The sequence below is a fragment of the Vicugna pacos genome, chromosome 20 (genome assembly GCF_048564905.1).
Source record: "Vicugna pacos chromosome 20, VicPac4, whole genome shotgun sequence".
Lineage (NCBI taxonomy): Eukaryota > Metazoa > Chordata > Mammalia > Artiodactyla > Camelidae > Vicugna > Vicugna pacos.
This window is the reverse complement of record NC_133006.1, coordinates 23,600,287-23,625,143: the sequence shown is the minus strand read 5'-3', so window position 1 is coordinate 23,625,143 and position 24,857 is coordinate 23,600,287. Positions and strand designations below refer to the sequence as shown.

Here is a 24,857-nt window from a genome sequence, read left to right as displayed (position 1 = left end):
GGGAGGTGGCCCAGGGAAGCAAGGAGGAACTGCAGGGTGGGCAGAGTGCAGGGCGCAGGAGGAAGGGTGCAAGCGAGGACACGGGCAAAAGGGTATCACCTCCATCTGCCAGTTGGTAGGACACTTTGAAGCTGTCCACTCTGGATGGTGGGGGTACCCAGCTGACCTTGGCTGAGGTCTCCCTGATTTCGCTGAACTGGAGGTCACGGGGGCTCTCCAGAACTGAGGGGAGACAGTGCAAAGGAATGATGGTGAGGACATGGGGCAGGGAGGTTCCCACCCCTGGATTCTCACCCCTCCTTCCTCTCCCTGGGCCTCGTGCCTCCAGACATACTCACCACCACCCCTTTCCTCCAGACCTAGAAATGGAAGCCACTCTGCTGGTTCCAAGCTCTCCACCACTCACCAACCTCCCCTCTGGCTGAGACACTAGGTCCCACCTTACTATGCAACAACCCCCACTTTGGAGCAGAGGGCATATGTGCCCAGCACAGGGCCTTACCTGGGCTGAGGGTACGGGCTGTGCCCTGGATGCTGTCTGCCTTGTGGGGCCCCCGCAGTCCATACAGTGTAAGGGTATATAGGGTCCCTGGACGCAGGTCCCGGAGCACGGCCGAGCGCCGTGTCCCTGGCACCGTCAGCTCCCGCTGCAGCAGGGGACGTGGATGTGGCTCCAGGGTGCTTGGTGATGGGACCCCAAATCGGAGCAGGAAGGAGTCAAAGGCTTCATGTGGGGCTTCCCAGTTGAGCCGCAGCGAACTGGTGGTCACGTCAGTCACCGACAGGTGGGACAGGCGGGGCCCTGGCTCTCCGGGGCTCTGACCAGCAGGAGCTGGCCCTGCAGAGTGAGTGGGAGAAAAGAGTTTGGAGACACAAGCACATCAGCTAGGTAACTTGGGGCAGGTCCCTTCTGCCACCTCACCTGGCCCCCATTTCCTCATCTGTAAAATGGACCTAATGAGGAGCCCGCACCCACTGGTAGGACCCATAATGGTGGCATGTGTGTGCAGAGCCAAGGGCTACTCGTGTGCCCCTCCCTCCCTCCGTGGGGCCCTCCTCCTGTTATTTCCCTATGGTCACCGCTTCTGGGCCCCCTCTTTCACCCTTTCAGTCCTAGACTAGAGGCAGGTGAGGTGGTACCTGTGGTGCCCTCGGCTGAGACGGGCCCCAGGCGCTTCCCTTCATGGAGGCCGTAGAGAAAGAATGTGTAGGAGGTGCTGGGCTCAAGACCTGACACCAGGATCTTGTTCTGGTTGCCGCCCACGAGCAAGGCCTGGGGCTGCGCATCTGTGTCCTGATACTGGACCACGAAGGAGTCAAAGGAGCCCCGGGCCACGCTCCATGAGAGACGCAGGGAGTCTGGGGACATGTCACTCACTGCCAGCGCCCCCAGGCGGGGCCCTTCAGGGGGCTCGGGGGCCTCTGTGGCCGAGTGCCAGGGGGCTGGCGTGTCCTCTTCTGGGGCTGTGTGGGAGAAACCCAGGGAGAAGCTGGGTGTGGGGGGGTGTGCAGCAGGGCCCTCCCACTCCACTCACCCTCCAGAGAGGGGACTCAGGGCTGGCCCAAGGCTGAGGTAGGGACTTTACGATCCTGGCCACGGCAGCCAAGTGGACAGAAGAGAGGGACTGGGGCTCTCCTAGCATCTTTCTTCTCTTGAATCTGCCACATCCCTGCTCTGGTCCCAACTTCTGCCAGCCCAGGGCCTCTCTAAGCACCAACCCATGGGCCCCACGACCCTCTGTGGGGCTCCTTTGCTCTGCCTGAATCTGCTGTTTGCTCTCCCCTCTTCGCCTCAATGTCTCATCGCACCCTATTTGAAATGTCTGCATAGGTCCCACTCCCTCCCCAACCCGCCAGGGCGCCTGTGCTGAGGGCCTGAGGCAGGACTAACCCAGTCACTCCCTGAGCACAGGGCACGTGGCCCTCCCTGCTGAGAAAAGCCGAGGATGGAACTGGCTGGTGAACTCGAAGGGCGAATCATGCCAGCCAGGTCTGGCCACATACCCATCGGGCTGAGTCGAGGTGGGTGGTAGTAAGTCTGGAAGAGGAGCCGGCCGCATCAGCATGGCCACTCCTATTGGTTTCTATGCCCCTTGCCTGCTTTGTTTTCCAGTAATTTTCCATTTGAGAAAATTCTCCTGACTCATCCATGGGAAGGGATTTGCCTTTATCTGGGCAAGGCCACCCTGCCAGGAGGTAAGAACTAGTCCATGAGAGTAATGGGGAGCAGCTGGCCGCACAGCGGCTGGGCAGGATTTGGGAAATTAGAGACCACTGCCAGAGCCTTGCCCTGCCACCTGTCCTGGCTCCTGCCTTTGATGGACCCTTGATCACTGCACTGTCAGCGCTGGCTCCGCTGCCCTTCCTCCTCCTGAGCCCTGAGCCCCTCAGCCCTCCACCTGGCCCACTGCTGCCAGTCCTTCAGCACAGAGGAGCGAGGAAACCCACTCAGGCGGGTTTGCCAGGGCCAAACAGGGCAACCTCCTGCTCACCTGTCACTCCCAGGACAGAGATAGGGCCCAGACGCTGTCCTCTGTGGAGCCCGTAGAGCAGAAACTTGTATTTCCTGCCAGGCTCCAGGCCCTCTATGGTGACCTCCCTCTGGTCTGCAGCCACAGGCACCACTCGGGGTTGCCTGTCTGTGTCCCTGAACTGGACCACAAAGGAGTCAAAGGGGCCCTGGGCCACCGTCCACAAGAGGCGCAGGGAGTCTAGGGTCTCATCCGTCACAGTCAGCTCCCCTAGGCGGGGTGGGGGCTGCCGCTCCTTCTCCAGGGGAGCTGTGGGGAGAGTGGGGGTGGGGGAGAAACCCTTAGTCAAGAGCTGCCTTTACCTCAGCCCTGGAAACTTCTGGGAGGAGGGAGGGTCTGGGAAGAGTCCCTGAAGTGTGGCTTCAGGGACACTCACCTGGGGAGACAGACACGCCTGCTTCAGCCCTGCCCTGAATGAAGGAGCCCTGTCTCCTCCTCTGGAGGCCACTGTCCAAACTCCTTCCTGCCCCCTCTCCCTCTCCTCTGTGATCAGGGTGCAGTAAACACATGAAAGATCACCCCGTCAGAGAAGGGCGGCTGGGATTGCAGAGAAGGGCTCAGTTTCCCCCAACCCCTGGCCCCCAGAGCAGGAACCAGAGCTGTGGTTCAGAGTTGAGAAAGGCCCCCAGAGGGTGTGTGGGTTGTCAGAGAGACGCCCCAAACAGTCAGGGCTGGGCTGGGCAGCCAGCCAAGCTCATGGGCTTCCATCACCCGGACTTGGACTCCCCTTCATTTGTTATCAGCCTGGGCCCTCCTTTCCACCTGCTTCCTGCACGAACACCACTAGACCCAGACGGCCAGGTGGGGCAGGGTGGGAAGCCAGGGGCAGAGCTGAGAGGGTAAAGGGCAGAGCAGAGCACAAAAGAGATTTGTCTAGGTGGGTGGGAGTGTTGACTGATAGGGGCTGGAGAAGCCTGTATCCAGTTTTCACAATTTGGGGGTTGGGGGAGATAATTATAGAGTCTGAGAGCCCCAAGCTCCAACTGGCCGTGTGCCCCATCCTTGTCTGGCCAAGGTGACTCATGGTCCTGGAGGTGTGGTAAGGGTCAGTGACCCACCTCCACCCCTTCCTTGGGGGGCTGAGTCATGGGCACAAGACACCAGATTTTTCCATAGTCTTCTGCAGCCAAACCCGCCCATATTTTCCACCTCTTGCCATAGAGGGAGGAGAATGTGAACATTTACTGAGTCCCAGTAGATATTATTCATAACCATTATGCAGGTGTGGAAACTGAGGTTCAAAAGAAACAAGTGGCTTGTCCAAGGCCACACAGCAGGCAATCAGAATTTCAACATACATCTGCTTGGCTCCAAAATCTGTAATCTTTTAATTACATTTCCAATCAGTGAGTAGAGGAAATAATGCATATAAAATGCTCTAAACAGTGCCTGACATTCAGTGGGGATGCAATAAAGATTTGCTTTTGGTGTTATGATTGTCATGCCAAGGCTGAAGGCAGGAGAATTGGCTTCATGGGAAAGCCCCAGGGCCAGTGCTGTGTGCTCAGATGAAAGGCGGCTCTGGAAAAGGTGAGAGGAGGGCCAGGGCTCACCTGTGCTGCCGTCAGCAGAGATGGGGCCCAGTCGCTTACTGCCTGCCAGCCCGTAGAGCAGAAACTTGTATTTCCTATTGGGCTCCAGGCCCGGGATGGTGATCTCGCGCTGGTCTGCGGCCACAGGCACCACGTGGGGCTGCCCGTCCCTGTCCTTGTACTGGACCACGAAGGAGTCGAATTCGCCCTCGGCGACTGTCCAGGACAGGATCATGGAGTCTGGGGTCATATCCGTCACTGTCAGCTCCCCCAGGCGGGGAGAAAGTTTCGTGTCTGGGACTGAAAAAGGGGGAGGTGCATGGAACATGACAGAAACGGAAGCAGGGGCCCCTCAGGATGCTAGGACTCTGGGCACTGGTTCTGGGAGCTGGGAGGGGACGACCAGGCCACTTGTCAGAAGACAGAGGCAGAAAAGTAGGGAGAAAAGAGGAGCCAGAGAAGAAAGCAGGTCCCTCGGGATGTAGGAGGAGTAGGTAGATGGGATGGGAATGAGGGGGTTGAGGGGTACTCAGGACCTGGATTTCACTGGACCCAGTAAATAAACAGGTCTGGAGTGTGAAGCACAGAAATGTGAAATTCCACAAGGGAGTAGAGGATTGTCAGGAGGCTCCAGGGGCACAGGCAGCCTCCAGCCCTCACTCACGGGTCTTTGCATCTGCAGAGACTGGGCCGTGTCGTTTCTCATCCTGGAGTCCAAAGAGTAGGAACTTGTACTTGCGGGCCGGGGCCAGACCTGAAACCGTGACCTCCCGGAGGTCTCCACCCACAGGCACTGCCTGGGGCTGTCCCTGCACATCCTTGTATTGGACCAGGAAGGAGTCAAAGGGGCCCTGGGCCACGGTCCACAAGAGGCGCACTGTGTCCGAGCCCACAGCTGCCACAGTCAGCTCTCTGAGTTGGGGTGGCAATGGGGGCTCTGTAGTCAGGGAGGCTGCAACAGAGCAGAGGGTGCTGAGGTTAATGGCAGGACCCTGGGCAAGAGAGGGAGTGCGGTTCCCAAACTATGAAATGAACATTTGGAACAAACTTGTGTAACGTGCTTAATGTGTTCCCGGCCTTGCTGTCAGCCATTCACAAACAGTGCACGTCATCCTCACATAACAGATGAAGGAGGTGCTTTTGTCATTATCACCCTCATCCTGCCTGGATCTGCAGCGCAGAGAGGTTAAGAAACATTTGAAAAATCACACCATCAGTACATTCAGAGCAGGATTCAAGCCCCTAAAATGCTCAGCCAGGGAGACTGAGGAAGCCACGTGGGAACAACTGAGCAAGTTTGAGGTTCCGGATTGAGAAGGAAGGAAGCTGAAAAGTGTGAGCACAGGCTGCACGCTCAGCTGACCCTGAACCCAGTCTCCATCAGTCCTCACTCAATTCAAGGATGAGGCAGGATCTTCAGCACCACAGGAGAAAAGAGAGGGACCCAGAGGCCCACTTTCAGGAGTGCTGAGATCCAAAGGGGTTAAACAAGAGAGCAAAAGAGGGAAACCTGGGGGCCAGGGCCTGTCCCTCACTCACCTGTCACACCCACGGTGGACACGGGGCCCACGCGCCGCCCCCCGTGCAGGCCGTACAGGTGCATCTTGTACTTGCGCCCGGGCTCCAGGCCCCCAACGGTCACCTCGCTCTCCTCGCCCCCGACACGCACCACCTGGGGCCCGTCCCTGCCCTTGTACTGGACGGTGAAGGAGTCGAAGTGGCCCTGGGGGACGGTCCAGGAGAGGCTGAGCGAGTCTGGGGAGGATCCGGTCACCGTCAGCTCCCCCAGGAGGGGCTCCTCGGGGGGCTCTGGGGCCTCCGTGCTGGGCTCGGTGGGGCTGGGCGTCTCCTCCATCTCTGTGGGGCTGGGGGTCTCTTCCTCTGCAGCTGAGAAGGAGACACAGAGGGTGAGGCAGGGGCCCTGCCAGATGTCCTTGGGTCTCCTCCCAAGCCTTGTCCCTGACTGGGGACCCCGAGGTCAGTTCAGAGAAGCCCGTCCTTGGGGCAGGTGGTCCTGCTCAGCTGACATCTCACAGACATGCCCAGAGCCTCTGGGGTCAGCTGTGGGGACCAGGGAGGCCACCAGCACAGCTCACAGAGGTTTTTCTCTGCCCAGGACGATCCGCTGGTCCTCAGGGAGAGGGGAGGTGGCACAAAGGGCACCATGGCTCAGCCTCGAGCAGAGAGGCCTCCTCACCCCACTCACCCTCCACCTGAGAGAGGGTGGTCCTCCCACTAGGTCCCACCCTGGGGCTTCCACCGTCCACTCACTTGTCACCCCGATGACAGAGACAGGGCCCAGGCGCTGGCCGTCGTGGAAGCCGTATAGGTTCATCTTGTACTTGTGGTCCGGCTCCAGGCCCGAGACGGTGACCCCGTCCTCGTGCCCCGGCACCCGCACCGCCTTGGGCTGCCCATCTCCGTTCTTGTACTGGACCAGGAAGTGGTCAAACGGGCCCTCGGGGACGGTCCATGAGAGGCTCAGGGAGTCTGGGCTGGCGTCTGTCACTGCCAGCTCCCCCAGGCGCGGCTTGATGGGAGGCTCAGGGGCCTCGGTGGGCGGGGCTTGGGTGGTCATAGCTTCGTAGTCTGGAGCTGCCAGAGACATGCAGGACAGGGGAGGTCTCAGTCCTCAGTTCAGCATATACAGGAGTGTATTACAAAAATAAGATTAATAAGGAACAGGAACTGTCTGTCTGGAGTGGCTCTAACTGCTATTCTTTCTGGTCCCTTTAGTGTCAGCCTTCTGTCCCCTCACCCGCATCTACCCTGCCCTCACCCACTACTTACCAGCACCCCTGTGACCTCTCCCTCTCCCTCCAGTACACATTTCTCCTCTAGACACAGGCCCACATGGCCACTGGGCCCTGGGCCTCCCTCCACTAGGATCTCATTAGCATCTCAACCCTTTGGCTCACATCTTAGCTTCCAGACAGCTCAGAGCTCCCTTCTCCAATCAGAAACCTGGAGTCTTCCTGGACTTGTTCCTGTCCCCAGCTGCCATCACATTCAGAGTGTCCCACCCTCTCTCCCAAGTTCCTCCTGAGTCTCCTCCTTCCCCATACCTGCAGCCCCACCATCCGGGTTTGGGCTACCCTTACCTACTACCTGGGTTACCACCTCCCTCCCCTATCTGTTCTCCATCAGGGGCCAGAATAAGCCTTTAAATGCACATCTGATGGTGTCAATCTTAGCTTAAAACTATGCAAGACCCCTCCTTATCTTGCATAGTTAGGAGAACTCCCTGGCTTCTTGAGCTGTCTGTACCTCTCTACCCCCATCTCAAGACTATCTCCCACACTCAAAGGTTTTCATGCAAAATCCTCTCATGTGTTATGATGGTCCTAATTTCCAGGCTTTGTACCAGCTGTGACGTTGATCTGACACACCCTTCATCCTGTCACCAAGCTAACACCTGCCCGACACCAGGTCTCCACCGTCCCATGGGAACCGGTGGGCAGGCTGGCGCAGGCATCTCTGCCCTGTCTTGGCCTGGCTGTGGGGCTTCCTGGCTTACATGCACCCCCTTTGCCTGATTTGCTGGTTCACAGCTTGTCTCCCCCAAACTGTGAGCCCCATAGGATGAGAGCTGGTCTCTGCCACATTCCAGGTTTATCTTAGTGAACTTCCACAGTGTTTGGCTGAGGCCCCCACATCTTTGTTGACTCATTGGTGTCATAAGTCTGTTAATACAAGAATAATGAGGCTAGGGGTTCTTTCAGTCAAGATGCTGTGTTCTGAGCACCCTCTGTCTTCCTCCACAGCCTACAGTAGACTGAATCTCTGTGAGGAATTAGGGTGCACGTACAGTTTTCTCCAGCAGATTCTAAGAAAGTGTACAATTCCTTTGTTGTGAGGAGCTTTGCTACTCAAAGTGTGGTCCTCGGACAAGTAGCATCAGCATCACGAGGGATCTTGTTAGAAACACAGAATCTCTGACCCCAGCCCAAAGCTGCTGACTCTCAATCTGCCCTTTTACAAGATTCCCAGGCCGTCTGATGCCCAGAGACCTGCTGTTGAGAATATTTACCTTTTCACAAAGATGGTAATAAAGCGAAAGTCTTCCAGAGCCTGTCTTCCCCACCCAGCACAACTCCACCCCAGTCCTCACTCACCGGTCACGCCCACGGTGGACACGGGGCCCACGCGCCGCCCCCCGTGCAGGCCGTACAGGTGCATCTTGTACTTGCGCCCGGGCTCCAGGCCCCCAACGGTCACCTCGCTCTCCTCGCCCCCGACACGCACCACCTGGGGCCCGTCCCTGCCCTTGTACTGGACGGTGAAGGAGTCGAAGTGGCCCTGGGGGACGGTCCAGGAGAGGCTGAGCGAGTCTGGGGAGGATCCGGTCACCGTCAGCTCCCCCAGGAGGGGCTCCTCGGGGGGCTCTGGGGCCTCCGTGCTGGGCTCGGTGGGGCTGGGCGTCTCCTCCACAACGTCCTGGGGGGCTGAGAAAAGAGATTGGTGGGCAGAGGCTTAGAGAGCGACTTGCCTGGCTGGTGATGTCAATAGGGACGATCAAGCATGTCTAGCAAAATGCTCCTCAAGCTGTTAGGACTGGAAGCTTGCATAGCTTTCGGATGAGCCACGCGGTGACTCTGCTGGAGAGGATGGGACAGCCCCGGCCCCCATCATGTGCTGGCTGGCGGGCACCATGAAGTTTCAGAAGGCAATTTGGACATATGTGTCAGCAGCCAAAATAATGCTCATTTCCTTTGACCCAATAATCTCATTTCTGGGCAGCTATCCTAAGAAAATTATTAAAAAGCAGGAAAAAGTTGTATCACAGAAGTTCATCTTGGGATCATTCCTGACAGCAAAATTGTGTCAGGGATCCAAATGACTGGTAGAAGATTAATTTTGTTACGGTATTTTCACCATGAAGCATCAAATAACCATTAAAATGATGATTAATGCCGGTTGTGCAGCCACAGGATAAATGCTCTCAGTGTAACTTGCGTACAAAAAAAAAAAAAAGAGTAAGAGCCACGAACGATATACTGTGCAACCTTAAAACATACCCTGCATGGAAAATGCAGAAAGAAAGGGTGTGTTACACACATCGTTATGAATGGTGGTTATTGGATCAGAAGTGGTCTGATGAGAGATTTTTTTCCTATTTTCCAAACTTTCCATCATGTTGCTATATTCTTTTCAGAGAAAAATATGGGCTTAAAAAGAAATCCTGGGTTATAAAAATTAGTATGCCGATGGAGAGTGTGGAGTGGGAGCTTGGGTCCCTCCATACTTTGCATATACTTGTGATTTGCCATGACAGGGGGTCCCTCCGTCCTGAGTATCTTCAATAGAGAGAGTGACCCGCACAGAGGCAGTGACATGTCCCCCAAAAAGATTGGCTCTCAGAGGGGCTGAGTTCTTCCACATCCAGAGAAACTCTCATGAAATACCACCACCAGGCATAGGATATGGCCGACAGTCACTTAGAAAAGCCAACCTGAGTGCAATTTTGGAATTTAATTCACCTCGTGATTTTTTCTCCTAATTTCTTCGGAACTAGAAATTGTAAACTTTAAGAAAATTTAAATGACAGAATAGAATAAAACAGAAAAAAAAAGTACAGGAACATTCTATCCTGTCCCACAAACCATGCATTCCATGGGACGTGTTTCCTTCCAGTTGTCTTACCATACATGCTATTTTCAAGTGGCTGTGATTTGCATCCTTACAAAATCTTTAAGCCTCTTTTTATTGTAATAATATAAAGTAATTGTCTTATGTTGAAGCATTTCAATGATGGCATAAAGGCTCATTTTATAGACATGATTAAGTACTTAATCGTTTCAGTGTGGTTGGTTGTTGGATTGTTTCTTTTGTTCTTTTTTTAAAAATTATAACAAAGAATGCTTGTGATTAAGATGGAAAGAAAAGAAAATTCTAATAAAATCAGGCTTGGCCTGTGCCTGACACAGTTCACTCTTGGAGGGGGCCAGTGGCTGACCGTCAGAAGGAGGCCATGCTAGCGTGGACAGTGAGGCTGCAGGTTGGCAAAGGCCAAGCCACTACTCATGGGTCACAGCCCAGGACCATGAAACAAGGACATAAAAAGGGAACAAGGGCTGGCAAAAGAGCAGAACAGTCAACCAGGCTAACCAGGAGGAAAAGTCTCTGAGACTAATGAGCCCCGTTGTCACTCACCAGTCACACCCACGGTGGACATGGGGCCCACGCGCCGCCCCCCGTGCAGGCCGTACAGGTGCATCTTGTACTTGCGCCCGGGCTCCAGGCCCCCAACAGTCACCTCGCTCTCCTCGCCCCCGACACGCACCACCTGGGGCCCGTCCCTGCCCTTGTACTGGACGGTGAAGGAGTCGAAGTGGCCCTGGGGGACGGTCCAGGAGAGGCTGAGCGAGTCTGGGGAGGATCCGGTCACCGTCAGCTCTCCCAGGAGGGGCTCCTCGGGGGGCTCTGGGGCCTCCGTGCTGGGCTCGGTGGGGCTGGGCGTCTCCTCCATCTCTGTGGGGCTGGGGGTCTCTTCCTCTGCAGCTGAGAAGGAGACACAGAGGGTGAGGCAGGGGCCCTGCCAGATGTCCTTGGGTCTCCTCCCAAGCCTTGTCCCTGACTGGGGACCCTGAGGTCAGTTCAGAGAAGCCCGTCCTTGGGGCAGGTGGTCCTGCTCAGCTGACATCTCACAGACATGCCCAGAGCCTCTGGGGTCAGCTGTGGGGACCAGGGAGGCCACCAGCACAGCTCACAGAGGTCCTTCTCTGCCCAGGACGATCCGCTGGTCCTCAGGGAGCGGGGTCGGGGGCACAAAGGGCACCATGGCTCAGCCTCGAGCAGAGAGGCCTCCTCACCCCACTCACCCTCCACCTGAGAGAGGGTGGTCCTCCCACTAGGTCCCACCCTGGGGCTTCCACCGTCCACTCACTTGTCACCCCGATGACAGAGACAGGGCCCAGGCGCTGGCCGTCGTGGAAGCCGTATAGGTTCATCTTGTACTTGTGGTTCGGCTCCAGGCCCGAGACGGTGACCCCGTCCTCGTGCCCCGGCACCCGCACCGCCTTGGGCTGCCCATCTCCGTTCTTGTACTGGACCAGGAAGTGGTCAAACTGGCCCTCGGGGACGGTCCATGAGAGGCTCAGGGAGTCTGGGCTGGCGTCTGTCACTGCCAGCTCCCCCAGGCGCGGCTTGATGGGAGGCTCGGTGGGTAGGTCTGTTGGGGCTGGGGTCATTTCTAGGTCCTTTCCTGGGGCTACATCAGGAGACAAATAGATGGGTGGACATGCTTTGCCATCCTAACAGGGGATGGATTCTGGGATTTCTCCCGACATACTAGGGCCCTGCATGCTGGATGCCAGTGCCCCAGGGTTTAGACATCATTTCCCTGGTTTGAACTTTCGGTTTCTAGGGCACAGAACACAAACTTGTGGAGACATCACGATGGTAGCTGAATGCGTGCAGCACAAAACTTTTAGGAGCCATTGAGCAAATTCATTTAGCAGGACAAGACTAATGCTTTTAACAGCACTATGCCTAACAGACAGGTCACATCAGGTGGTGCATATGCTCACGTTCAGGAATTCCACTTCATGAGTATTTTCCTTTAATATCTCCTCTGGTTTAGAAGGCTTTTCTGAGCATTTAAGGAACTAATTTAGATTTCTCAGTTGAGGGAAAGAGATGAGATCACTTGAGATCATCTTTTTTTTCAGTTGGGTTGTTTTTGGATCTTGTATTAATTCTTTTGCTAACTTATGGCAGAGACAACTCATCACACCCCCAGATTTCTTTCCTCTTTTCTGTTCAGCAGACGGCTTTATTCTGCCTTAATAGCTGAATTACAAAATCATCTTGTTTCATATCTCTGCTGTGCTTGGGAACCAGGGTTTAAGCATCTAGCGGGTAACAGCTACAAAAGAGCTTAACATAAGCAACCAACAGCCACATTAGGGACTAATTAATGAAGAGAAAACACCTTGTTAAACTGCACATATGACTAATAGTAACTACTGAATTAATAGTATCGATGTCAGCTGGATTCCAGGTTGATATAGCATATATGGGTATCAGTTTGGGGATTGGGGAACCAATATAAGTTTACCCACTGAAATCAATAATAATTATGAGAATTCATCCCAAGAGTTTTCAGGAACTAATTTTCATTCTTGGAAGGGGAAGACTGTTGTCACTGAACATTGTATGTGAACCAAGCCACATTCATGCCCACCCTGCAAGACAGGTGTGGTCCATTTCTTCTGTCTGGATGAGGAAAGGGAGGCACAGAGAGGCTGAGTGACTCTCTCGAGGTCACGCAGCTCTAATGAGCTGAGGCTAGGGTCAGCCCCAGGTCTGCCTCAGTCTGTGTTATTTCCCTCGCGCCCTGCCTCTTCAAGGACCCAAAAAGTCCACACGTGAAGGATGAGACGGCTAAGATGACACCAAAGGCTCAGAGTGAAGACACAAGCAGGACTGCCCCCAGGATATTGGGAGGCTCAGTCTGAAGAAGAGTGGGACAAAAACACCTCAGTACTAGCAATAAAAGGGAAACTGAGTCCAGCTCAGGGCAGGCCCAGTGTTCCACTGCACACTCACCAGTTAAACCAATAGTGGAGACGGGGCCCAGGCGCTGGCCTTCGTGGAAGCCATACAGGTTCATTTTGTACTTGTGGTCTGGCTCAAGGCCTGAGACGGTGACCCCGTCCTGGTGCCCTGGCACTCGCACCGCCTTGGGCTGCCCATCCCCATTCTTGTACTGGACCAGGAAGTGGTCAAACTGGCCCTCGGGGACGGTCCAGGAGAGGCTCAGGGAGTCAGGGGTGGCATCTGTCACAGTCAGGTCCCCCAGGTATGGCTTCAAAGGGGGGCTGGCAGGGGGCTCCTCTTCAGGGGCTGGGAAGAGATGCAAACAGAATCGTTCCTGCTGGAAGAAAATATTGAGACCCTGCTCTCCTGGATTCAGGCCAGAAAGTGGGCCAGCTCTGTGGGCCTAACTTAAGATCCGCTTCCACTTATGGTCATCAAAATCTCTTTGTGGCCTCTTTAGGGTCCATCAGATGTCCCAGCCCTGGACTCAAGGCCTTTTTGCTGTTTCCTCTGCCTGACTCTTCTTTCCCCACATGTCTGCATGGCTCAAGTTCACATCTCCTTAAGTCTTTGTTCAAATGTCACCTTGTCTTTGGGGCCTTCCCTGACCACACTATTTACAATCCCAGTTCTCCCAATTGGACCTGAATCCAGCCACTAATTGCAAAACAACAATTATGACACAATCTAGCACTACCTAGACATCTGGGGATCTTAGGGAATGATTGTTCCTTTTTAAAGGTACAATCATTGTATTGTGGTTATTTTTAAGTAGTCTTTTTGAAAAAAGCAGGACACTTAAATATGTAATGATGAGATATAGAGTGTATACAATAAGTTTAAAAGTATTGCAGCAATATAGCCACACAACAGAATGCTATTTGGCTATAAAGGAATGAAGGACTGCTACACGCTACAACACGGATCAACCTCAAAAATATGCTCCATAAAAGAAGCCGGACGCAAAAGAACACATACTGTGTGATTCCATTTCTATGTTAAGTCCAGCAAAGGCAAATCTACAGAGACAGAAAGTAGATTAGTGGGGCCTGGGCCTGGGCATGGGTCTGGAGATCAGGCTTCTTCTTGATGTGGCAGAAAAGTCCTACAACTAAGTAGTGATGACAGTTGCACAACTCTGTAAATACACTAAAACTTATAAACTGTATACTGAAAACAGGTGAATTTTAAGGTATGTAAATTACACCTCAACAAAGCTGTTAATAAAGAAGACATTTTCGTTGGGGAGGGCAGGAAGGGAGTGGGGTCTGGGCGAGCCAGACTGGCTGGGGGTTGATCTTTGGTTGCAGCAGGGTGGTGAATACATAGGACATTCTATTTTCCCTTTGGGTATACATTTGAAATTTTATATAATAAATACTTGTTGAGAATTAATCTTTCATGGCATTTGTCCCATCTCCCCAAAAGAGTTCTTTTCAGAGTTCCCAGGCAAAGCAGAGAGCCACAAATTGATCAGTGAGTGACTGCCTTGGAGGCCTCAGTCCTCAGCAGCCTCTCTCAAATGGGCAAAGCACTTTCCTGGGCCTCACTCTTCCTGCCCTCAGATCACACCTGTCCTGAGGTGTTGAGTGGATGAGGAGTGGGTTAGAGGTTTGGGGGGTTTTAGAGTCCTGGGTCTTCAGTGAAGGAGACTCAAGAGGCTGTACTGTGAGACCTTTCCTGAGACCTAAGACCGAGGGCCCTCACTCACCAGTCACACCCACGGTGGACACGGGGCCCACGCGCCGCCCCCCGTGCAGGCCGTACAGGTGCATCTTGTACTTGCGCCCGGGCTCCAGGCCCCCAACGGTCACCTCGCTCTCCTCGCCCCCGACACGCACCACCTGGGGCCCATCCCTGCCCTTGTACTGGACGGTGAAGGAGTCGAAGTGGCCCTGGGGGACGGTCCAGGAGAGGCTGAGCGAGTCTGGGGAGGATCCGGTCACCGTCAGCTCCCCCAGGAGGGGCTCCTCGGGGGGCTCTGGGGCCTCCGTGCTGGGCTCGGTGGGGCTGGGCATCTCCTCCATCTCTGTGGGGCTGGGGGTCTCTTCCTCTGCAGCTGAGAAGGAGACACAGAGGGTGAGGCAGGGGCCCTGCCAGATGTCCTTGGGTCTCCTCCCAAGCCTTGTCCCTGACTGGGGACCCTGAGGTCAGTTCAGAGAAGCCCGTCCTTGGGGCAGGTGGTCCTGCTCAGCTGACATCTCACAGACATGCCCAGAGCCTCTGGGGTCAGCTGTGGGGACCAGGGAGGCCACCAGCACAGCTCACAGAGGTCTTTCTCTGCCCAGGACGATCCACTGGTCCTCAGGGAGGGCGGAGGGGGCACAAAGGGCACCATGGCTCAGCCTCGAGCAGAGAGGCCTCCTCACCCCACTCACCCTCCACCTGAGAGAGGGTGGGGCTTCCACTGTCCACTCACTTGTCACCCCGATGACAGAGACAGGGCCCAGGCGCTGGCCGTCGTGGAAGCCGTATAGGTTCATCTTGTACTTGTGGTCCGGCTCCAGGCCCGAGACGGTGACCCCGTCCTCGTGCCCCGGCACCCGCACCGCCTTGGGCTGCCCATCTCCGTTCTTGTACTGGACCAGGAAGTGGTCAAACTGGCCCTCGGGGACGGTCCATGAGAGGCTCAGGGAGTCTGGGCTGGCGTCTGTCACTGCCAGCTTCCCCAGGCGCGGCTTGATGGGAGGCTCTGGGGTGGTAGAGGGAGATTCTGAAGGTTCATCCTCTTCCTCTCTTGGGGCTGCACACGGGCACAGAGAGAGAAGGACCTGAGAGAGGGGACTGCTGTCCACCGGCACTCAGCCCTCCTCTGGGCCCTCACTGCCCCTGGGAGGAAGCAGAGCAGGCAGAGTTCTTTTGCTCACCTGTCAGGGCCTCGACGTGGACAGGACCCACACTCTGCCCGTTGTGGAAACCGTACAGGCTCACCAGGTATTTGTGGTCAGATTCCAGGTCAGAGAGGGTGATGTCATTCTGGTCGCCACCTAAACGGACTACTTGGAGCTGCCCATCCTCGTCTGTGTACTGGACCTCAAAGGAGTCAAATTCTCCCTCAGTCACCATCCAGGAGAGATGCAGGGTGTGTGGCGTGGCTTCTTCCACGGTCACCTCCCCCAGGTGGGGCTCAGATGCTGGGGGGCTGGGGGCCTCGGTCTCAGCTTCCATTTCTTCTTTGGGGGCTGGTTCAGGGAGACAGGTAGGGATGGGTGACTGGTCTGTCGCTGCACTAAGATGCTCCAAGAGGAGGGAAGGATATGAAGGCAAGAGGTAACAAAAGGGGACCAATTATTGACACTCAAGGATGAATTTCAAAAGCATTATGCTAAGTGCAAGAAGCCAAATACAAAAGATTATGCATTGGATGATGCTGTTAAATGAAAACGCTTAAAAAGCAAAACCATAATGACAGAAAGCAATCCATGGTTGCCAGAAGTTGGGTTTGGGGAAACTGACTGCAAAGGAGCACAGGGAAACTTCTGGAGTCACCAATATTGTCTTAAATCTTTGTTGTGGTAATGGTTTCATGACATACATTTGCCCAAACTCACTGAATTATGCACTTAAAATGAGTGAATTCTATTGTATGTAAATTATGCCTCTGTAAAGCTGATCCCTCCCTGACAAAAGAAGGGAAATAGGAAACTCAGAAATCCTGAGGCTCCAACAGACCAGGAGAGCCAGGCAGAAGGAAGGACCGCGTTTCCCCCAGCTGCACTCACCGGTCTCGGTGATGGCGGAGATGGGACCCACACGCCTGCCCTTGTGCAGCCCGTAGAGCAGCAACTTGTACCTGCGGGCAGGGTCCAGGCCCGAGATGCTGACCTCCCTGAGGCTGCCATCCACGGGCACCACCTGGGGTTGCCCATCCCTGTCCTTGTACTGGACCACAAAGGAGTCAAACTGGCCCTCGGGGACCATCCACGAGAGACCCACGGAGTCTGATGTCACACTGGTCACCTGCAGCTCCTCCCCTAGGCGGGGCTTTGATGGATGCTTTGTTCTGGCCTCATCCACAGCACTCTGAGTCCCTGAGATGGAATCACAGAGAGGAAATGGGTGAGCTATTTCCAGAAGGCCGGGTGACTTCAAAGGGCAGGATTGAGAGGTATAAAGACAGGGCTGTCCCGTGGCTGAATCCCACAGGGCTGGTGCTTTGGGCTCATCCAAGGAGAAGGAATGCTGGAGCCCAGACAGAATGGCAGGAGCCAGACAACTACCGTGATGGCAACCACCACAGTGACCACAGGTGACCTTCCGCTGGGGGGCTCTGGGGCAGAGATGCCCCTGCAGGGGCTGCCCTCACCTGTGGTGCCCTCGGCGCTGAGGGGGCCGTGGCGCTTCTTGCCCAGGAGGCCGTAGAGGAGGAACTTGTACTTGCGGTTGGCGTCCAGTGGGGCCACGGTGACCGAGCGCTCATGGCCCTCCACAGGCACCACCTGGGGCCCATCCCTGTCCTTGAACTGGACCACAAAGGAGTCGAAGTGGCCTTCAGGGACTGTCCAGGAGAGGCGCAGCGAGTCTGGGGTGGGGTCTGTCACCCACAGCTCCCCAAGGCGGGGTGGGGCTCCTAGGCTGGCGTCACCTCGGGCAGCTGACAGAGAGGAAAGGTTCTTGTGTTTATTTTTTTTCCAAAATGACTCCTTGACTGCCTCCCGCTGGAGTTGGAAAAACCCAGAGCTTCCCAAATGATCAGTGCTTCCCCCAAATATTTCCATCACCCTCCCATGCCCGCCACCATCCCCAACTGGCCATGCTCTGTCCACTGAACCAGCGCAGGGAGGGGTCTTCTGTCCTCAGACATCTCTGGGAGAAGAGATTCCCTAGCTTCCTGTTTATCTTATCCCTCTTGCTGTCCAGCCTCTAACCACCTATTAGAGACTATTTCCCCCACAGGGTGCAGCTTATCATAGACGTGGTTTGTTTATTTCCAACGAGCCCACTCTTTGTGATTTGACTGACCCCTGGGGAAATCCGAAGGTCCTGGATACGTCAGAGGGGGCACAGGATCCCTGATGGGGGCAGATAGCAGGTGGGGAGGTAGGATATTATGATGTAGGGACCCTCACAGGACCTAGCGTAGGAGCGGCGGCTGCCTACATGTGAGGGGGACAGGGAGAAAAAGGGGAGCCCAGACGGGAAGGACCTGGTGTCTGCCCAAGAAGTCATCCAGAGGCCTGAGAAGGAGCTGGCCTTCTGCCTTCCTGGACAGCAAGGACGCTGACGGCATTGTTATTGTGAGAGTTTTCTGGCAACAGGGAGCCCCCAGGGACAGGGGAGGGCCTGGACTAATATCCAGGAAAGGGGTGCACTTGGCTGGGCCCGGCCAGACCAGGCTGGGTAGCCAGCCTTGGATTCCTGTGGTCTCCAGTTTCTGAGGCTCAAGGAAGAGGGCAGAAGAGGAAACGGGTCCTCTGGGGGAGGCTGATGTGGGAGCCAAGGTACCTCACCCAATGACTAGTGAGAGTCAGAGGGAAGAACTCTCAGGAGGTGATGGCTACATGGGGCTGAGGACCCACCACGGCTCCTGGCTCCCTCCCCTGCTTCCCAGCCCCTCCTGTTTCTCATATTCCACCTTTCAGGAAGGGGTATGAAGGAGCCTCCCCCGTTCAGTGGAAGCAGGAATTATGAGAAGAGAGGAAAAGTCAGCAAGGGGAACTAATTCAGTAACTGGCCCCTTTTCCTGGTTCTCATCTGCCTGGGTTGGGGCAGGCAGAGTGGCTTTTCAAATGAAACAGAAGAGGTGGACGGAGGGGAGCCCTGGAGGAAGGGCGAGAAGATGGGGCGGTGTTGGGGTGGGCAAGGCAGGGGCCTCAGGATCGGCTTCCTGGGGGGGTCCTGCTCACCTGTCTTTGCCTCCACAGAGACTGAGCTGTGGCGTTTCCCATCCAGAATCCCAAAGAGCAGGAACTTGTATTTCCTACTGGGCTCCAGGCCGGGGACGGTGACCTCACGCTGGTCTGAAGCCACAGGCACCACCTGGGGCTGCCCGTCCCTGTCCTTGTACTGGACCACGAAGGAGTCGAATTTGCCCTCAGGGATGGTCCAGGAGAGGCCCACAGAGTCCGGGGTCACGTACGTCACTGTCAGCTCCCCCAGGCGTGGCTCCAGGGGGTGCTCTGTGGCTGGAGCTGGAGGGAGGGGAGCTAGGATCCAGGAAGACAAAGAACATGGCTGAACTCCGGCGGGAGAACTCCCCTGTTGCAGGGCTCCTGGCCTTGAACTCAGATAGGAAACAGTTACATCTCTATTTCCACTGCCCTAAGTGAAATGTAGCCTTTCCTTCAATGATGACTATAGGAAGCCAACCACGGTGGTACTAGCAGAGCCTGTGACTCTCCCCAGTGGGAATTGCCGATGATTTCACATCACCTTAGCATTATTGCAGACGCTTAGAAGTACTGCTACACTTAGCACTGCTCCTAAACGTGAGCAGGTTATTACACACGCCACTAAGTTCTTGCCATTTAATGAACTAATGAAAAAGTTCCTGTATTACTAAATCATAAATTTGAATTTTAAAATATTTAGATCATTGGCTGTCAGGATAATTGGTTTCTTTTGCAATCCTATGCATTTTATTTTATAGATTTAGAAACATTGCTCTGAAAGGGGTTTGTTCATTTCACCAGACACCATGGCACAAAAATGGTGGCAGCCTGAGCCCAGGAAACAGGAGGGGTGGGAAGAAGCTGGGAGCCAAGAGCAAGGCTGCTTCTCTGAGGGAGGAATACTCTGGGTCGGCCAGAAGGGAACACTGCTCAGGCCAGGGGGCTGAGGGCCCCTGAGAAGAGAGTCAAGGGATGTGTGCTGTTTAACCCCAACAAAAAGGGGCAGCAGGGGGAGGTGGTAACTGGGTCCAAGTCACAGCAGGGTTGTAAAGAGGGAAGGAAACAGCTGTGGGCAATCAGATAGTCTGGCTGGATTTAGGTCAGATGGAAGGAGGACAATCCTGCCTGGGGGAGGAGGCGGAGTGGAGATGGAGACTGGAAGGCAAGGTTCCAGGAGCAGAGGGGTCAGGGAACAGACTAAGATGCCTGTGACTTGGGAAAGGACCTGTGGGGCCACTGAGGCAGGACCTCAGAGGGAGGCTGGGGGATGGGAACTACCTTTATGCGTCCTCACTCACCCGTCACGGCTACCACAGCAAGGGGGCCCACGCGCTGCCCACCATGCAGCCCGTAGAAGTTCATCTTGTATTTGCGTGCTGGTTCCAGGCCTGGGACGGTGACCTCACGCTGGTCGGCGGCCACAGGCACTGCCTGGGGCTGCCCGTCCCTGTCCTTGTACTGCACCACGAAGGAGTCAAACTGGCCCTCAGGGACAGTCCATGCAAGGCCCAAGGAGTTGGGGGTCACATCTGTCACTGTCAGCTCCCCCAGGCGCGGCTCCAGCGGGGGCTCGGTGGCTGGAGGAGTCTCTTCTGGTTGTGGAGCTGAGACAGAAATGGCGGAGGCTGTTAGGAAAAGCCCCTCTTCCCCTTGGTAGTAATTATGTCAGTTGTTTTTGTGGTGCCCACGGGGTGGTTCTGATGTAAGACTACACTGATTGGCAACATCTGTCTGGCCAACAACCCTTCACCAAGTCCCTGCCAGGATCTGGGCGGGGCTTGGGGGGAGGGGTGTCAGCCACACCAAGACCCTGGGGAAGTGGCTGAAGTGGCATCTGTACATCACCGGCTCCAAGTCCTCCCATCCAGACCTCCTGACCCCCGGACTTGTGTTTGCTCAGCATCTTCCTTGGGTGCCTAATTGATGTCTCAAATGCAGCAAGTCCAAAAGTGAATTCAGGGGCTCCCTCCACACATGCTCCCTCCAGAACCTTCCCATCTAGGCAAAACCACAACTCCATTCTCGGAGTCATCCCTGAGTCCTCCCTGAGTTCCCTTACACCCCACCTCCAACCTGCGAGTAAGTCCTGTTGTCACTGCCTTCAGAAGCTTACCCTCCCTCCCTAGCTCCACTGTCGCCATCACCAAGTATCACGGGCTCTTACTGGACTATAGTGCCAGCTCCTAAATCCTCGCCCTCCTCCCCGTTCCCGTTTCACTCTGTTTCCTACCATTAAGGCATTAGTCAGAGCCCGTTCCCGCAACAGCTTCCACTCTCACTCAGAGCAAAATCCAAGCCCTTACTATCACTCCGAGGCCCCAGTTGTTTGTCCCTCACGTCACCCTCCCCATTCTAAAACATTCCTCGCTGGTCCACAGACATTCAGGCTCTTTACCTCTGTCCAGGATGCTCTCCCCAACAGGCCTAGGGGCTTGTCCTCTCCCTCCTGTAGGTCCTTCCTCAGTGAGGCCCCTCCCACCCCCTTCCTGCCCACACACCATCTCACCTACTGGGCTCTGCTTTTCTCCTCAGCTCTCATCGCCATCACTGATGTATTTGTACACTTTGGAGCCTGTCTCTCTCTGTTAGAATCTGGCTCCCGGCAGGAGTTTTGCCTTGTTCAGTGCTGTGTCTCCAGCACGGGCACCCGGTGGGGGCTCCACAAATGTTTGTTAAGTTAATGAATGAGTGGTCTGTGTGTGCTGGGAAAGGCCGAGCTCAGGACCTGCTGGTCCCCACTGCTCCAGGAGGAGCTGAGTCTGGGATGCCCTTCTCATTAGTGATGCAGCCTGGAAGGTGGTCCCCAGAGGCAACTGGCAGAGGGGTGGCTGGGTGGGTGGGGTTCCCAAGAGCGTGTTTCTCTGGCTCCTTTGGGAGGAGAAGGCTAGGTTCCATACAGATAAAGCCTGCTTTAAAAACAGGCTGGTGACCAGGCCTGAGGAGGACAGACATAAGTCTGAGTGGGGAGGGCAGGGATGGAGGCAGCTGAAGGTGGGCGGGAGTGACCACCAGCTACTGAACTTCCACCGGGTACAGGTCCCAGGTCAGGCACTGTATTTCATTTGCCTTCAAGCTCTGTTCCTTCCTGGAGCATCCATCTCCTGCTTGTTCTTGCCCTGTCTGTACTTCTTTCCCTGAGAGTGAGAAACTGTCCCTTGCCATCAAGCCTTACTGCTGGTGGTTTGGCTGAACTGGGCCATAAGCATGGCCGTATCCCTGCTGCATCTGGCATAATCCTTTCCTAATTCAGAAATGTTTCTAAAGCTGCCTGCTCGTTCTCCTCCTGGCAATGGTTCAGCACGTGCCGTGTTTCAGGTCAGCTCAGCGGGCTCCTGCTGCCCGTCACTGACCTGCCCTGGAAGCAAGCACCACGCCTGGTCACACGGCTAAGAACGTGGGAAGCCGGGACTGGAACTCAGGTGGTCTGATTCCAAGAATCAGTTTTCCTCTACTGCACCGCCTCAGCCAGAGCTCGACACAGCCCATCCTTACCGGGGACCAGTGTGGCCGCCCAGGACAGACAGACGGACAAAGGGTCACCCCAGGAGAAACCTCAGCCACATGTTCTGGGCCCGGCACGAGCTCCACCCTGCTACTCGGGCCGGCAGGACAGGAACTCAGGGAGGCTTTGCGCCTCCCTACTCTGTGCTGACTGAAGAAAGAAAAGAAATCGGGAGCAAAAGTTCTGGAAGCTAAGCCAACCAAGTCCCTGTGAGGCTGGGCTCTGTGGCAGCACAGAAGCCGGGCTCTGGAAACCTATCTGTTTCTCTGCTTTTTAAAATCTCTTCCTTTATAGTAAAGTTGTTTTTGATTTTCTTTCTTTCTCCCCCCACTTAATGGAGGCACAGGGATGAACTCAGGACCTCGGGCATGCCAAATACATGCTGTACCACTGAGCTATACCCACCTCCCATATCCCCAGTAAAAGTTGTTTTTGAAAAAGCTGTGTCTTTGTTTCAGCGAACAAAGGTGAAAAGAGATGCCCTTTGTTGGGACCAAGCTGGGCAGGTCAGCAGGAGGGTCCCAGAGGCCTGCCTGGGATCCAGCCCCAGACGCTGGGGCTCTGGAAAGCAGGTGCCCTGGCTGGGTCCTCTCTGGTAGTTGAGTGGCCCTATACCCTGGCGGAGGCGACATTCCTCCTTGTTGTAGTCACTCACTGGATGAATAGTAAGAAAGTCTCCAGCTGCACTGGTGAGAGGCCAAAGTTTCATGCACATTCTGACCATCTAAGAAACCAAACCAGCCAAAGGGAACAGAGCAGACCCCAGAGTCGGGACAAATACAGTGATCATAGTGGCCAACACTGACAGCACGTCTACTCTGTGCCAGGCCCATTTGTATGTCTCAACTCATTTATTCTCACAACAGTTTTGTGAGGCAGGCGTTAAAATCCCCATTTTACAGATGAGGAAACAGGCCTAGAAAGTTTAAAACTTGCTCAAGGTCATGCAGCTGGTTGTAGCCCAGTCCACAGTGACCTGTTCTTTCTAGGTCTTCCCCAGGCACGTGGTTCAGCAAGCGGGGGCAATCGCCACAGGGAGGCTGGGGGCCACTGGCCGGAGGAAAACAAACAAGACCCCGTCCTCACTCACCTGTCACACCCACGGTGGACACGGGGCCCACGCGCCGCCCCCCGTGCAGGCCGTACAGGTGCATCTTGTACTTGCGCCCGGGCTCCAGGCCCCCAACGGTCACCTCGCTCTCCTCGCCCCCGACACGCACCACCTGGGGCCCGTCCCTGCCCTTGTACTGGACGGTGAAGGAGTCGAAGTGGCCCTGGGGGACGGTCCAGGAGAGGCTGAGCGAGTCTGGGGAGGATCCGGTCACCGTCAGCTCCCCCAGGAGGGGCTCCTCGGGGGGCTCTGGGGCCTCCGTGCTGGGCTCGGTGGGGCTGGGCGTCTCCTCCATCTCTGTGGGGCTGGGGGTCTCTTCCTCTGCAGCTGAGAAGGAGACACAGAGGGTGAGGCAGGGGCCCTGCCAGATGTCCTTGGGTCTCCTCCCAAGCCTTGTCCCTGACTGGGGACCCTGAGGTCAGTTCAGAGAAGCCCGTCCTTGGGGCAGGTGGTCCTGCTCAGCTGACATCTCACAGACATGCCCAGAGCCTCTGGGGTCAGCTGTGGGGACCAGGGAGGCCACCAGCACAGCTCACAGAGGTCTTTCTCTGCCCAGGACGATCCACTGGTCCTCAGGGAGGGCGGAGGGGGCACAAAGGGCACCATGGCTCAGCCTCGAGCAGAGAGGCCTCCTCACCCCACTCACCCTCCACCTGAGAGAGGGTGGGGCTTCCACTGTCCACTCACTTGTCACCCCGATGACAGAGACAGGGCCCAGGCGCTGGCCATTGTGGAAGCCGTACAGGTTCATCTTGTACTTGTGGTCCGGCTCCAGGCCCAAGACGGTGACCCCGTCCTCGTGCCCCGGCACCCGCATCACCTTGGGCTGCCCATCCCTGTCTCTGTGCTGGACGGTGAAGGAATCAAAGTGGCCCTGAGGGACGGTCCAGGAGAGGCTGAGCGAGTCTGGGGAGGATCCAGTCACTGTCAGCTCCCCCAGGAGGGGCTCCTCAGGGGGCTCCGGGGCCTCTGTGCTGGGCTCTGTGGGGCTGGGGGTCTCCTCCACCTCTGCAGGGCTGGGGGTCTCATCCACAATTTCCTGGAGGGCTGAGAGAAGAGATCAGGCTTTACAGGTGACAGGCTTTTCTGGTGACATTAATCATGACTATTTATAATAAAGTTCAGCCAGCAAATAATACTCTTCAAGCTGTAGACTTAGGGGTTCTTGTAGACTTTGTATTAGCCACTCAGCAATTCATCAGAGGAGACGGGGCTGAGACAGGCCCCTAAAGCCCATCATGTACAGCTGGCCGGATTCCACTGTGGGTTCTGTGGGGCAGCGGTCTCCCCTCATGTCTGAGAAAGGAGGTGAGATGGAAGTGAGGAGACTGAGGAATTACGTTCTGTGTTCATGGACAGCTCTTGAGGGAGAACTGAGGCCCCTTCCCACCTGTGTTTCTCCCTTTCAGCTCCTGCCACTCCCCCAGGCTTTCCAGCTGCCCCCACCCCACTTAACAGGTCAGGAGATGGGACGGGCTCTGACTCAGGCCTCCCAAGGCAGCCCTGACCCTCCCTCCACTTTAGACAAGACTGGGAGAAAGATCTGGGGATGGGGGTGGGGGCTGGGGTGGGCTAGGCTCTTCCCTGGCTGGGGCTCAAATCACAGCCCAGAGGGCATCTACCCACCACCCGAAGCAGCTAGGTCTTTGCTGAGGCTCTTCATGGGGTGGGGAGACTGGCACGAGGGAAGCCAGCCCTTCGGTGACCCACTCCCCAGTGCACGGGGGACTGCTTAGGGGACAGGAGGTTGAGGAGGTAGCAGGCAAGAATGATAACTCAGACAGGATGGGGAAGGTGAGGAGGTGAGGA

The 24,857-nt window shown here is 55.7% G+C and overlaps 1 protein-coding gene across 5 annotated transcripts in view; it reads right to left on the bottom strand.

Moving 5' to 3' along the window:
• The window catches only part of TNXB (tenascin XB), a 50,295-nt gene that overhangs the window by 2,796 nt on the left and 22,642 nt on the right, over nucleotides 1-24,857 (bottom strand). For 3 of the 5 annotated variants that reach the window (XM_072945310.1, XM_072945314.1, XM_072945312.1), the window contains 21 exons: nucleotides 23,736-24,095; nucleotides 23,028-23,375; nucleotides 19,734-20,039; nucleotides 18,451-18,750; nucleotides 16,911-17,198; nucleotides 16,327-16,635; nucleotides 15,472-15,786; nucleotides 15,024-15,347; nucleotides 14,316-14,663; nucleotides 12,614-12,910; nucleotides 10,950-11,273; nucleotides 10,217-10,564; nucleotides 8,179-8,508; nucleotides 6,335-6,658; nucleotides 5,603-5,950; nucleotides 4,728-5,015; nucleotides 4,085-4,363; nucleotides 2,493-2,780; nucleotides 1,141-1,464; nucleotides 503-838; nucleotides 100-222 (listed from right to left, as the gene is read on the bottom strand). In XM_072945310.1, coding sequence (XP_072801411.1) covers nucleotides 100-222; nucleotides 503-838; nucleotides 1,141-1,464; nucleotides 2,493-2,780; nucleotides 4,085-4,363; nucleotides 4,728-5,015; nucleotides 5,603-5,950; nucleotides 6,335-6,658; nucleotides 8,179-8,508; nucleotides 10,217-10,564; nucleotides 10,950-11,273; nucleotides 12,614-12,910; nucleotides 14,316-14,663; nucleotides 15,024-15,347; nucleotides 15,472-15,786; nucleotides 16,327-16,635; nucleotides 16,911-17,198; nucleotides 18,451-18,750; nucleotides 19,734-20,039; nucleotides 23,028-23,375; nucleotides 23,736-24,095 — 6,507 coding nt within the window. The remainder of the gene's footprint in view (nucleotides 1-99; nucleotides 223-502; nucleotides 839-1,140; nucleotides 1,465-2,492; nucleotides 2,781-4,084; nucleotides 4,364-4,727; nucleotides 5,016-5,602; nucleotides 5,951-6,334; nucleotides 6,659-8,178; nucleotides 8,509-10,216; nucleotides 10,565-10,949; nucleotides 11,274-12,613; nucleotides 12,911-14,315; nucleotides 14,664-15,023; nucleotides 15,348-15,471; nucleotides 15,787-16,326; nucleotides 16,636-16,910; nucleotides 17,199-18,450; nucleotides 18,751-19,733; nucleotides 20,040-23,027; nucleotides 23,376-23,735; nucleotides 24,096-24,857) is intronic. The other 2 variants (XM_072945313.1, XM_072945315.1) reach the window with 2 other exon arrangements.